The sequence below is a fragment of the Entelurus aequoreus genome, linkage group LG08 (assembly GCF_033978785.1).
Source record: "Entelurus aequoreus isolate RoL-2023_Sb linkage group LG08, RoL_Eaeq_v1.1, whole genome shotgun sequence".
Taxonomy (NCBI): Eukaryota; Metazoa; Chordata; class Actinopteri; order Syngnathiformes; family Syngnathidae; genus Entelurus; species Entelurus aequoreus.
The window spans coordinates 19,184,257-19,197,017 of NC_084738.1; the positions used below are offsets into that span (position 1 = coordinate 19,184,257).

General features: G+C 37.5%; 1 protein-coding gene across 1 annotated transcript; it reads right to left on the bottom strand.

Annotated features, from left to right (window-relative positions):
- Positions 1-7,695: 7,695 nt before the first annotated feature.
- On the bottom strand, positions 7,696-11,799 carry LOC133654994 (stonustoxin subunit beta-like). Its single transcript, XM_062054875.1, has 5 exons — positions 11,683-11,799; positions 11,575-11,607; positions 10,356-10,418; positions 10,106-10,248; positions 7,696-8,365 (listed from the first exon to the last, which is right to left on the bottom strand). The coding sequence occupies exons 1-5, from the start codon at positions 11,741-11,743 to the stop codon at positions 7,943-7,945; spliced, it is 723 nt and encodes a 240-aa protein (XP_061910859.1). The 5' UTR covers positions 11,744-11,799; the 3' UTR covers positions 7,696-7,942.
- Between the last annotated feature and the right edge of the window lie 962 nt (positions 11,800-12,761).

Here is a 12,761-nt window from a genome sequence, read left to right on the forward strand (position 1 = left end):
GCAGTTTTGTGCAGGTTGCAACATTATCTCGTTTCATCATACCTCTTTGCGCTTTGAACACACCTGCTGTAGAGAAACATAAAGCAACATTATGCTACGAAATAGACTTTTAACCTATTAAATTCAGGCTTGTGTCGATATCAATAAGTGTAACATTAAGTCATTTAAAAAAAAAAAAAAGGATTACCTGAGTGTTGCAAAATTTGAGTATTGTTTCAACTACCTGTTTTCCCCCTCGTGCTTCTCAGCTGCTCAGTGAAGGCTGAATGAGCAGGTATCGGACACGTCGGTCTCCTTGGACGTATCCTCGCTCATCCATGCGGACTGGACACTGGCCGAGAGTTGGTGGGCGGCCGAGGGTGGAGTCGGCTCACTTGGTTGCTTTGTTGGGTCTGCTCTTGTCACTGGCCATGGAACACCGCAGAGGCCACCACAGTGTATATGTTTTTGGTTTTTTTTGTTCTGTTTTACTTTTGTGGCTGTGTGTAGAAGTGGCTGGTTGCAACAGCTCTGCTATTTTAATGTCTTTAATGTCCTTATTTTCTTTGATGTTTCCCTCTTACACACATGTTTATGTGTGCTATGGCTATGAGGTTTTTTTCTCTCCAGGGGCCCAGGCTTAGACCTGTTTCTCAACTTTTTTGTAAAGGGCGCCAGAAGTTGGCAGACCTGTTAGCGATTATGTTCTGTCTCCCTGTAATGTTTGTCTGATCTTGAATGGGATTGTGCTGAAAATTATTAAAGTATTTCTGATTCTGATATCTTCTGGCTGAAATAAAATACTGAATACAGCATCTTAGAATATGTATTAAGTGAAAGTTGTTTTGTTTATTTTAGTACCCTTTGAGTAGTCAACCAAAATACAGCTAACGGCCTCAGAGCTTCCAGTAGGAGAATCAAAAATATGGTATTTTTATATTCGTATTATTCACTTAGAATCATGCTTTCCTCATTCGCAGCATAGCCTCTGGTGGAATAAACACATAAAAGTGTTCAGAAGTACCTCTTCTTCTCCATCTAACATCACGTGTAACTGTAGCTACTCCAAACAAATGGCCTCCAAACTTCTAGCACAAAACACAACCTATTAATAACAATTTTTCACTTGTGTTCTGGTTTTATTTGCATCCTTCTCTTTGTGGCTATTTGTTAAAAGATGGTTGGCTCGTTGTCTCAGCTGTTATCTCGTTCTTGCTCCTTATACAGCTGTCGTTGTGGGCCATCTGGTCAAGGCAAATGGCAAAAGGTTCTCTTTTAACTAAAACCGTAAATAAAAAAGGAGAGCCCCATTCATGTAGTGTGTTGACTCGGAATGACACCTGACATTTTTGGTCCTGAATCAAAGTTAACGCCTCATTTGATTTGAGTCATTCAACTTACTACATTTCAATTCAAACATTAAGTAACTATTGCTCAAAAACAATCCAAAAATACTTACCAGATGTCTATGCATGGTGCAATATGTGTGCGCAATATGTATTGTTTATCATATATTGTTCAGTTTAGTTTTTACGTTGTGTTTTACGTTTGTTTCTGTATGTAGAAATGGCGCCACTGAAGTGTCAGCTGGTTGCATCAGCTCTGTGCTCCTTAATGTTTTTTATGTCCTATGTGATTTATCGCAGATAAATATAATTTTTCATCCTAATAAGTGTACCCTAGACAGATAGTTTTCAAGCTTTTATTACCGTAACTGGACAATTAGTTTGCTTTAATTAAATGTTTATTAAACATTATACTTTTTTAAACAGCTCAACACAAAAAGGACATAAACACGTTTTTAATGACAATTTAAAAAAACAAACACCTGCAGTGCGTTGGGGTCTTGCCAGATTTTGTATTTTGCTGTAGGAGCACTTGCATTCAGAGGAGAGGAGCCACACTTCCATGTTTAGATAGCAGTTTCACACATTAATAACACAAACTGTGGATCGTTACGATCATGCTTTGATTGTCAAATATGTTTGTTAATGTAATCTGAGATATTTCTACCTGAATAAATGCTTATGATATTCTGTACATTACATGTTGTCCAAGTTAATGGTATTAATTTCTCTGCATGACAATGTTTTAACCTTCTCTATTCTTTACCAGCATGTTATATTCCGCATGTTAAACATTCTGTAAAAGTGGGCTATCAATCAAAACAGGTTATAAAAGAAGATACACTTTATTTAAATCTGACAGAAACAAATTATTTAGGTAGAAATATCACAGATTACATTACAAAACATATTTGGGAAAGCATGATCATATTGTGTTAATTATGAGAAGAGGTGTCTTGACGTGTTTTGACGACGTGAAAGTCTCCGATAAAAAAATGACTCTAGACGTCCTGCTTCCCGTCTTTCTTTTCTTCTGAGCTTTTATTCCATCGTACTCAAGCAGTTAGTCTAACAATCGACATTTTATGTCATCAATGCACTCAACTGTCATGTAAATACGGACGTGAAGCTCCTACCCTCTACAAGGGGCAAGTGCGAGCCAATGATGTCATCTCATGGCGATTGAAGGTAATAGTCTCGTCGGGAGAACAACTTTCCAAGGTTTTGGATCTGAGATTTCCAGAGATATCTGAGATAGTCAAAAAGGAGTCAGGACGCGTCCGCGTTAATCGAGCATTAAAAAACAAACTTATAGTTAACGTGTTAGTGTTACGTTAACTTTGACGTTAACCTTATTTTTTATGGATGGTTGCCAACCACATACAGTAATTCCCCCATTGTGGGATCAATAACGTCTATCCCAGGGGTCGGGAACCATTTTGGCTGAGAGAGCCATGAAAGCCAAATATGGGTTATTCCGGTTCCGGTGACCATGGATGAAGTGCTGGCTGTCCAGAGTTGGGACCCGGGGTGGACCGCTCGCCTGTGCATTGGTTGGGGACATCTCTGCGCTGCTGACCCGTCTCCGCTCGGGATGGTCTCCTGCTGGCCCCACTATGGACTGGACTCTCACTATTATGTTAGATCCACTAAGGACTGTACTTAGAGGGGGGGTTACCCACATATGCGGTCCTCTCCAAGGTTTCTCATAGTCATTCACATCGACGTCCCTTATGTGGGCTCTGTACCGAGGATGTCGTTGTGGCTTGTGCAGCCCTTTGAGACTTTTGTGATTTAGGGCTATATAAATAAACATTGATTGATTGATTGATTGATCATATTTTTTTAACACTGAATACAACTAATCGCGTGCATTTTTAAGGAAGACCAACATTTTTAGAGTATAATAAGTGTCTTATTCTTTTTAATAACATTGTTATTCTGACGCTAACCAATAATAAATAAAATACTTCTTACCATATTTGCGACTTCTTGAACAGGTGTGGTAGAAAACGGATGGATGGTTTAAAATGCATGAGAATGTTTTATATTTTGAACGTTATTTTTAACATTGTGATTACCAGCGGAATTATTCATTACTTATCGTGTTAAGCAATGTCAGCTAAGATTTATCTGAGAGCCAGATGCAGTCATCAAAAGAGCCAAATCTGGCTCGAGAGCCATAGGTTCCCTACCCCTGGTCTATCCTATCCTATCCTATCCTATCCTATCCTATCCTATGCTTGGGGTAACTAATGTCAAAGGTTTAGTGTGACAATTTGAGCAAGATTGGTTGAAAAACATGACCGCCATACACCAAAACATCAACCTTGCAATCCATTCTCCATTGGTCATTGATTATTTGTCAAATGATCGCATGTCTACCAAAGAATTTTGAGTAAATGTCAATGTTAGACATTCGAATATAGCAACGATGTAGTCTATTTTGAACATGCAACAATCTGGGGTGTCCTAACTCTTCCACCTGACTGTTTTGGGGTTAATATACACATTATATTTATGTGTATATAAATCTGCAGGAGATCCCAGCATCTTTTTATTCCTCCATAGTCAATAGTGAAGAGACAATTTATTGCGTTTGTGGACAATCCAGGATTTCATGGTGTTTTCCAGGAGCAGAATTGACCGACCAAGGTGTTTGTGACTTTGTGACACGCAGCAATAAATTGCCGTGCTTTACAGCCCGCTTACAAATCCATGTTATCATCTGATAATGCTGTTGAATTGGAGGACAACTATAAATAACCAGCGACTTTTGCAGATAGTAGATTTAAGAGACAGTCGGGAGATAATTTGTAGGGAAGTACAGCATTTGTTCACCTTACAGAAATAATGTGGTCCATATTTGTGACCTTGTTTTTAAAGATTTTATGAGGTGAGCTGTTGCTTTTGAGACAACTGTGGGTTTTGTTTCTGCTCTGAGGCACATTAAAAATGTTGTCAGGGATAAAGTAAAGCATATTGTTAGACTGGGACAACGTTTTGTAGTAATGATTGTGACTTGTTTCAAGGGAAATATCGGTTTGTCTGTAAAAATCTCACATTCTAATTTACATTGTCATATGACATTTGTGAAAACCTGGACGTGTAATATGGTTTATTTTCAAAATTGACAAATGTTTTAAGGAAAAACCAACTCTTGCTGTCATTCCAACTCATTTAAGTCCGATGTTTGACACAATGGCGGCCTCTTGCGGTTTTGTATCACTATTACATTACCTTCAATTTAGGTTTGTCCATTGAAATAATTACAAAATCATTCAAATCCCAAGAGTCGAATTCGGTCAGATTATGATTATTATTATTATTCTAAAAAGTATTCTCCACTTATCCAACATTTTTCTAATGTATTATAATAGTGCAACACTTACACACATATGATTTTTTTTATGTGGCACTATACAATAAATATATACATGTACAAAATAAATACATTCTACTGCTACTACAATGGTCGAACTACTGCACTCAGACTTTTGGTTATAAAAGGTTTTGGGGGGTTTTTAGCAAACAATTTTTAAATAAAAATCCCGTAAGGGACAAGCGGTAGAAAATGGATGGATGAAATTTTATTTTGATAAATGATAATTAGATCCAATAAATAATTGCAATTTTAATCAGCTATATTTTTGGTAAAATATTATAATTTTGAATTGTAAATTATAATTATATATTTTGTGCATATTTTATATCATAACATGTTCATACATTTTACAATAAATATATTTAAATATGTATTTAAGGAACTTTTTATTCATTTAATTCTGTGTTTTATTCTGTTCTCTGCATAGCAAATTATTTTGGTCGGAAAATTAATCAGTCAAATAATTAGGTACAGTAGTATAAATATTTTAGTGGTATCGTTTCGGATTATTTAATTTGCGTTACAATCATATATTCTATCGATTCTGTTCGTATTTGAGTTTGCCGCGCACAAAAAACTCTTTCAACAAAATGTATGTTGGGTGCAGTACTGTGTTTGACCACACGAGTGGGCTGTTACGTAGCAGTGCTAACTATTGTTATAATAATAACAGCCAGCAGATGTAGACAAACTCAACATTTACAATTTTGTGTTTCAAACAGTTGTAGTGTATGAACCCAAGACAGAAGAAAGGTAAATATAATGTACATACAGTACAGGCAAAAAGTTTGGACTCACCTTCTCATTCAATGTGTTTTCTTTATTTTCATGACTATTTACATTGTAGATTGTCACTGAAGGCATCAAAACTATGTATGAACACATGTGGAGTTATGTACTTAACAAAAAAAGGTGAAATAACTAAAAACATGTTTTGTATTCTAGTTTCCTCAAAATAGCCACATGTTGCTCTGATTACTGATGTTCACACTCGTGGCATTCTCTCAATGAGCTTCAAGCACACCTGTGAAGTGAAAACCATTTCAGGTGACTACCTCTTGAAGCTCATCAAGAGAATGCCAAGAGTGGACAAATCAGTAATCAGAGCAAAGGGTGGCTATTATGAAGAAACTAGAATATAAATCATGTTTTCAGTTATTTCACCTTTTTTTTGGTAAGTACATAACTCCACATGTGTTCATTCATAGTTTCGATGCCTTCAGTGACAATCTACAATGTAAATAGTCATGAAAATAAAGACAACGCATTGAATGAGAAGGTGTGTCCAAACTTTTGGCCTGTACTGTATGTTGTGTTAAAGTTCATGTTTATTTGACATACTTAGGATGACAGTAAAATAGTTTAAACCTAGGGGTGTGTTCTTACCCCACTGCTCTTCTCCCTCCAATGACTGCACTTCAGGGGACCCTTCTGTTAAACTCTTTGAAGCTGAACCCGCTCAACGCTGTGGAGATGACAGTGACCACAAAGAGTATTAGTTATTTAAGTACTTGTTTATATTTGCACTTAATTATTCATATTTGTTGTTTACATCGAACAAAGAGAGCACGGTCTACCAAGTGTGTTAAACATACCTGGCCAATAAAGCTGATTCTGAACTTCTTTACAAATTTGTCAATACTGTATTTGTTTGGATATATATTATCCTGCATTTTTTCCTCACTGGTGTTCTGATTATTTTTCAGAATATGCATGGACCTTGATCAGGAGAAGGTGAAGAATGAAAGTGGAGAGCAGCTGGAGGTAAAAAGGGAGTCGTCATGTGACGCTGATGGATTAACATTACTTTGCTGTGATCCAGTCTTTATAAAGCTCCGCTTATCACCTCCACATTACACAAGTGTGGAATTGCAAATTGTTGAATTAATTCATGCTTGCACACTCTTAATGGCATGTGTGGCATGGGTGACTTTAAAAAGACCAACATTAGTTAGCTTTTTTTAATTAAAAAATAAATAAAATATATTTATATATATATATATATATATATTTTTTTTTAATTATTATTTTTATTTAGTTAGTCTTAAAATAATCTCCGAAGACATGTTTTCCAAAATGCTGCAAACAACACACACACAAAAAAGATATTTTTATTTTTGGGGGTTGATTAAGGCAGTGTTTTTTAACCTTTTCTGAGCCGAGGCACATTTTTTTCATTGAAAAAATTCCGAGGCACACCACCAGCAGAAAACGTTAAAAAATGAAACTCAGCAGCCAATTTTGACAATAAAAAGTCGTTCTCGCAATTGTTTGATATGAATTCAAACCATAACCATCCATGCATCACTATAGCTCTTGTCTCAAAGTAGGTGTACTGTCACCACCTGACACATCACGCTGTGACTTATTTTGAGAGTTTTGGTGTTTTCCTGTGTGTAGTGTTTTAGTTCTTGTCTTGCGCTCCTATTTTGTTGTTGATTGTCATGTAATTTACAGATGAACTTTGTGGACGCCGTCTGCTTCACACGCTGTAAGTCTTTGCTGTCGTCCAGCATTCTGTTTTTGTTTACTTTGCAGCCAGTTCAGTTTTAGTTTTGCATAGCCATCCCTAAGCTTCAATGCCTTTTCTTAGTGGCACTCGCCTTTTGTTTATTTTTGGTTTAAGCATTAGATACCTTTTTATCTGCACACCATCGTCGTCGTTCCCGACATCTACAAAGCAATTAGCTACCTGCTGCTATCTACTGATATGGAAGAGTATTACACGATTACTCTGCTGAGCTCTACAGTAATGACACTCAACAACGGCACATTTGCGGATTATAATTACTGGTTTGCAAAAAATATTTTTAACCCAATTAGGTGAAATGACATAATCTCCCACGGCATACCAAAGAATATCTCACGGTACACTAGTGTGCCGCGGCACAGGGGTTGAAAAACACTGGATTAAGGCGATACAAAAATACTTTGGTCCAAAATACTTTTTTTAGGAAGGTGACACAATGAAGAATAAAAAATAAATCAAGTTCAACAATTTTATTTTATTGCAAAAAACATTGCAAAATGGTGCTACTACACACATTGATACAATACTGTAAAATATTGGATGTACATACCAGACAAATGCTTCTCGGTAAATACAAGGCGTATATACAAACTTTCTTCACAAATCACTGATGCACTTCCCCACCCATTTAATTTTTATCAACTAATGGAAATGTATAAAAATGGAAATTGTAAGAAACAAAACAAAAAACAAACAAATGGTCTATTCCTTCATACTTAGCATACATGAGGACTTTTGTCCTACCCAGAAACCAGGCATCATCCTCCCCTTGAAGGAGCTTTTGATCTGCCTCAGGAGTCGCACCTCCCGCCTGCTCTTACCCCCTTGGCCCTCCTCGTCCTCCACGGCGTAAAAATTGACCACCCCTGCCGGGTGGTCCAGGTACACGCCGATGGTGCTGAATTGGGGAATGTCCCAGATTTCGTTGAAGATGCCGTTGAACCACACCTGGTAATGGGATCCGCCCCAACCCAGACCCCAGGACTGTTCGTTTTCACCCAGGCCGCACGGTCCGTCGCTTCCCCTGCGGCCTGCGCCCTCGTGGGTAACCCCGGCTACCACCCAGCCTGAATACTTGATCTCCCAGTAGGCCCGGAAACCCAAGATTCCTTCTTTGCAAAGAACCTTGAAATAGAGAAGAATGACGAAAGACAGTTGACCTATAACGTCCTTTAAAGCACAGGTTCTTAACTGTTTTGGCCGCGGTGCTGAACTTTTCCACTCCAGAGAGATCCGGGGCCCAGTCAAATATTAACAGTTAATCAATCATTTTACTTTTCGATTTTAATCATATTCAATAATTATATCTAGCCTACTTACAGTTTACAACCTTGTCGGATGATATAAAACCATTTGTTAATCACAACAAATATATTATTTATGTGACATCGAAACCTTAGGTTTAGGTCAGGCTGATTAGAAAAATAAGTACTAATCAAATATACTGCATAAGAAGGGGCTCATAAATAACTGACATACAATTATGTTGCGCTAAAATAAATAAAGTAAAAATAGTAATGAATATATTTTTCAACTAAACTGCAAATACAATTTAAGTGCAAATGAAAATACTGCTTCATCACTTTAGTCATAATTGTTGTGTTTAAGAAACTTCTCCTTGGACTTTACCTCTAGACTTCTTCTGTTTGTTTGCGATTGCTGTTACTGCCATTGTTGGAAAAGTCAGTGACGTGCAGTGAGGTTCATGGCTGGTGAGGCACTGAATTCATCACAGTCAGATTTACAAACATATGAACCCTAAAGAGTATCTTATTCACCATTTGATTGGCAGCAGTTAACGGGTTATGTTTAAAAGCTCATACCAGCATTCTTTACACATACAAACTGTAGCACACAAAAAAGCACATTTAATTAAAAAAAACTTTATTATGGTGTTACCTTTACTTATAAATGTAGTCCATGCGCCGCTCCTTCTGAATAAAAGCATCTATAACTTGTTTATAGAAGTCTTCCTTATCTTTCTTCAGTTTTAAAAGTCTCTCTGTCTCGATGGAGATCTTCCTTTAATTATTACCTCCTGCTTCGACTGAAAGTCCAGTTTAGAAAACTGTTTTATTTTCGATATGTAATCCTCCATGTTAAAAGTCCAGGCGAGAGGAAAAAATAAACGATCGCTGCGGCTGCACTTGACTTGCTAACTGTTGCTGATTGTTGTCACTTATTCTGCAGCCGAGTAGTCGCAAGAATGATCCCTGGGATCACTAGCGCCCTCTACCACCAGGAGGCGGGAGAACTGCGAGCCTCACCCAGTGCATCTTCGCAGCCGTTTTATGATTGCTCAGCACAAGAAATACGTTACACACATACAGTTGTTGACAAAATACACTGTACATTATATACCTCAGCTAACTAAACTATGGAAATGTATAATATAATTCATATAGCAATACGGTCTCACTGCACAGCAGGCCAGCAGTTAGCCGAGTCATTGCGCAATCCATGGTGAGGCTCAACTGGCTGCTGACTCACCGCAAGTCTCTTCTCAGTATTTGAATGGAAAATGTGAAAATTCAGCGATTTTGAATAAAAATAATCTAAAACTGGTGAAGTTAAATAGAAAATGACTTTATAGTATAATCACTGGATACATATAACAATTTAATTAATTTGTTTTCTTTTTACATTTTTTTTCTTTCCATGATGGCACGTGAGGCCCCACCTCACCTGCCTCTCCTGTATTACAGCTGAGTACCGCTGCAGTCCATACGGATCACAGCTGAGAAACAGATATATTTGGTGGCACTCCAGGGGGTTAAGAAACACTGCTTTAGAGTAGTCAGTGTACAGCTTGTATGGCTCGTGTATGTGTGTACAGTAAGAGTAGTGTTTGGGTTGAAGACCTACCTGAGGGACATTTTCATATCTCTCTGGTCTGTCCAGTACAGGACAAGTGACATCATCTGTCATTCGGGCCACTTTGGCTCCACCCTCTGTGATCCACAGCATCTTATTGGCTGTCTTGTCATCCAGAGAGAGGTTGATCCAGTCTATTTTCCCCAAAATGAAGAGATATCATTCATAAAAGTCCTTACTAAAACATCATGGTGCATACAATTTTTTTTGAAAACCCTCGTTTTCAAAAGGCTCGTCTTACATTTAAGGAGCTCGGCTCGGCTTGTCGGCTCCGGGACGTTGGGATCGTAGTCTGGAATCTTTTCTGGATAACAAGAATGAAAAGTTAAAGTAAGATGGAGAGGAAACTTCAGCGATCGGTAATTGCTGGGACGTGGCGAAGGCGTTGGACAAGGGTGTCCAAAAAATCAACACACATGGTCACACATAACACAGCCTGCTCACGGAACTTTCTGGATGTTATAAAAAAAACATCCAGAAATTATTTATATATATATATATATATATATATATATATATATATATATATATATATATATATATTTATTTTTTTTTAAATAAATCAATCCAACAAAACAATACACAGCTATAGCATAACAATGCAATCCAATTCCAAAACCAAACCCGACCCAGCAACACTCAGAACTGCAATAAACAGAGCAATTGAGAGGAGACACAAACACGACACAGAACAAACCAAAAGTAGTGAAACAAAAATGAATATTATCAACAACAGTATCAATATTAGTTACAATTTCAACATAGCAGTGATTAAAAATCCCTCATTGACATTATCATTAGACATTTATAAAAATAAAAATAAAAGAACAATAGTGTCACAGTGGCTTACACTTGCATCGCATCTCATAAGCTTGACAACACACTGTGTCCAATATTTTCACAAAGATAAAATAAGTCATATTTTTAGTTCATTTAATAGTTTAAACAAATGTACATTATAGCAATCAGTTGATAAAACATTGTCCTTTACATTTATAAAAGCTTTTTACAAAAATCTACTACTCTGCTTGCATGTCAGCAGACAGGGGTAGATCCTGCTGAAATCCTATGTATTGAATGAATAGAGAATCGTTTTGAATCGGGAAAAAAATTGTTTTTGAATCGAGAATAGTGTTGAATTGAAAAAAAAAAAAAAAGATTCTGAATCGAATCGTGACCCCAAGAATCGATATTGAATCGAATCGTGGGACACCCAAAGATTCACAGCCCTAATATATATACACACACATACATACATACATACATACATACATACATACATACATACATACATACATATACATATACATATATGTACTTCCAGCCCCTTGGCCAATTTTTTGGCCAATTTTTTTTAGCCCAATGCGGCCCCCAAATCAAAAAGTTTGGACTAAATAAGCAAATTGTAAGGAAAGTAAGCCATCATGCTTATGACGGTTCCTATGTTGCTCAAAACGCACCTTTAAGAAGAGCCACATTTTTGGATTTTTTGCCTGTAAACATAAAAAAAACAGAATCAGTGGAAACACTGGTGAGAATGTTAACGATCATGTATGAAGTCCACTCACCAGGTCGTCTGGCCGCCAGCAGGATTCTTGTACTGGTAGCACTGGTAGGCATCTTTATCATCTCTTAACTACCTTCACGTCTGTCAGCGGCGTTCTGCTGCAATGGTGCAAAGTGCGACTTCATATATACACACACACACACACACACACACACACTCCCTGGAAAGAGAGTTTCGGTTGTGTTCCTTGGGTGGCATCCAGCGCGACATTTTGGTAAGGTATGTGGGGATAATGAGCTCTCTCATGGGCGTGTGGCAGCGGCTGCCAAAGTGGGATCGTCACATCGACGACCCGATGACCCATATTTATCTCAGCAGATGTGCAGTTCATTAACGACGACACTGTCTTCTCATCGCAAATATGGAAATATGGGCAGCATCCCTAACACAGCATGCTAAGTGAGGACCAACCTTACATAGGAAGATGGTGATGGACACCAATTAAGCCTTCAATGCAAGCAGCCTAATTCTGTTTTCACTTTGCCAACATGTGTCATGAGAAATTAACCACGGCATAGTACAGTTCAACTAAATGAAAATAAAACTAATAAATTAATAGATAAATACATAATTATTAGTGGTTTTATTTGTATTAATTTATGTGTTGATTCTATATTGTCTTTTGTTGTCATTTTTACTGCACTATGGGCCATGTTTGTCTGCGGAATGAAGCTTGAATAATGAATATATGACACTAAAAATGTCCTTGAATACATTTCAAATCAGATGATTATTAAAAAAGTACAATAGTTAATAATCCTGTAAAAAAAATCCTGAATCCGGGTGGTGATCCGGATCGGCCCTGAAATCTAATCACTTGTATTCCCTTCCTGATAAAGTTTCATCAAAATCCGCCCATAACTTTATGAGCTATGTTGCTAACGAACCAACAGACAGACAAGTAAACAAACCCCGGCCAACTCATAACTTCCTGGCGGAGATCATTAATTGAAGGATTGTCCAGACCGCACTTCATCTTTCGCTTTCTAACAGTCTGCATAGGTGTTGCCAGTCATCCACCCTCTTCGTCTCTGCGGGTGGAAGCGGGAGGGCGGCAAATATGCACACACATAGAAAGGT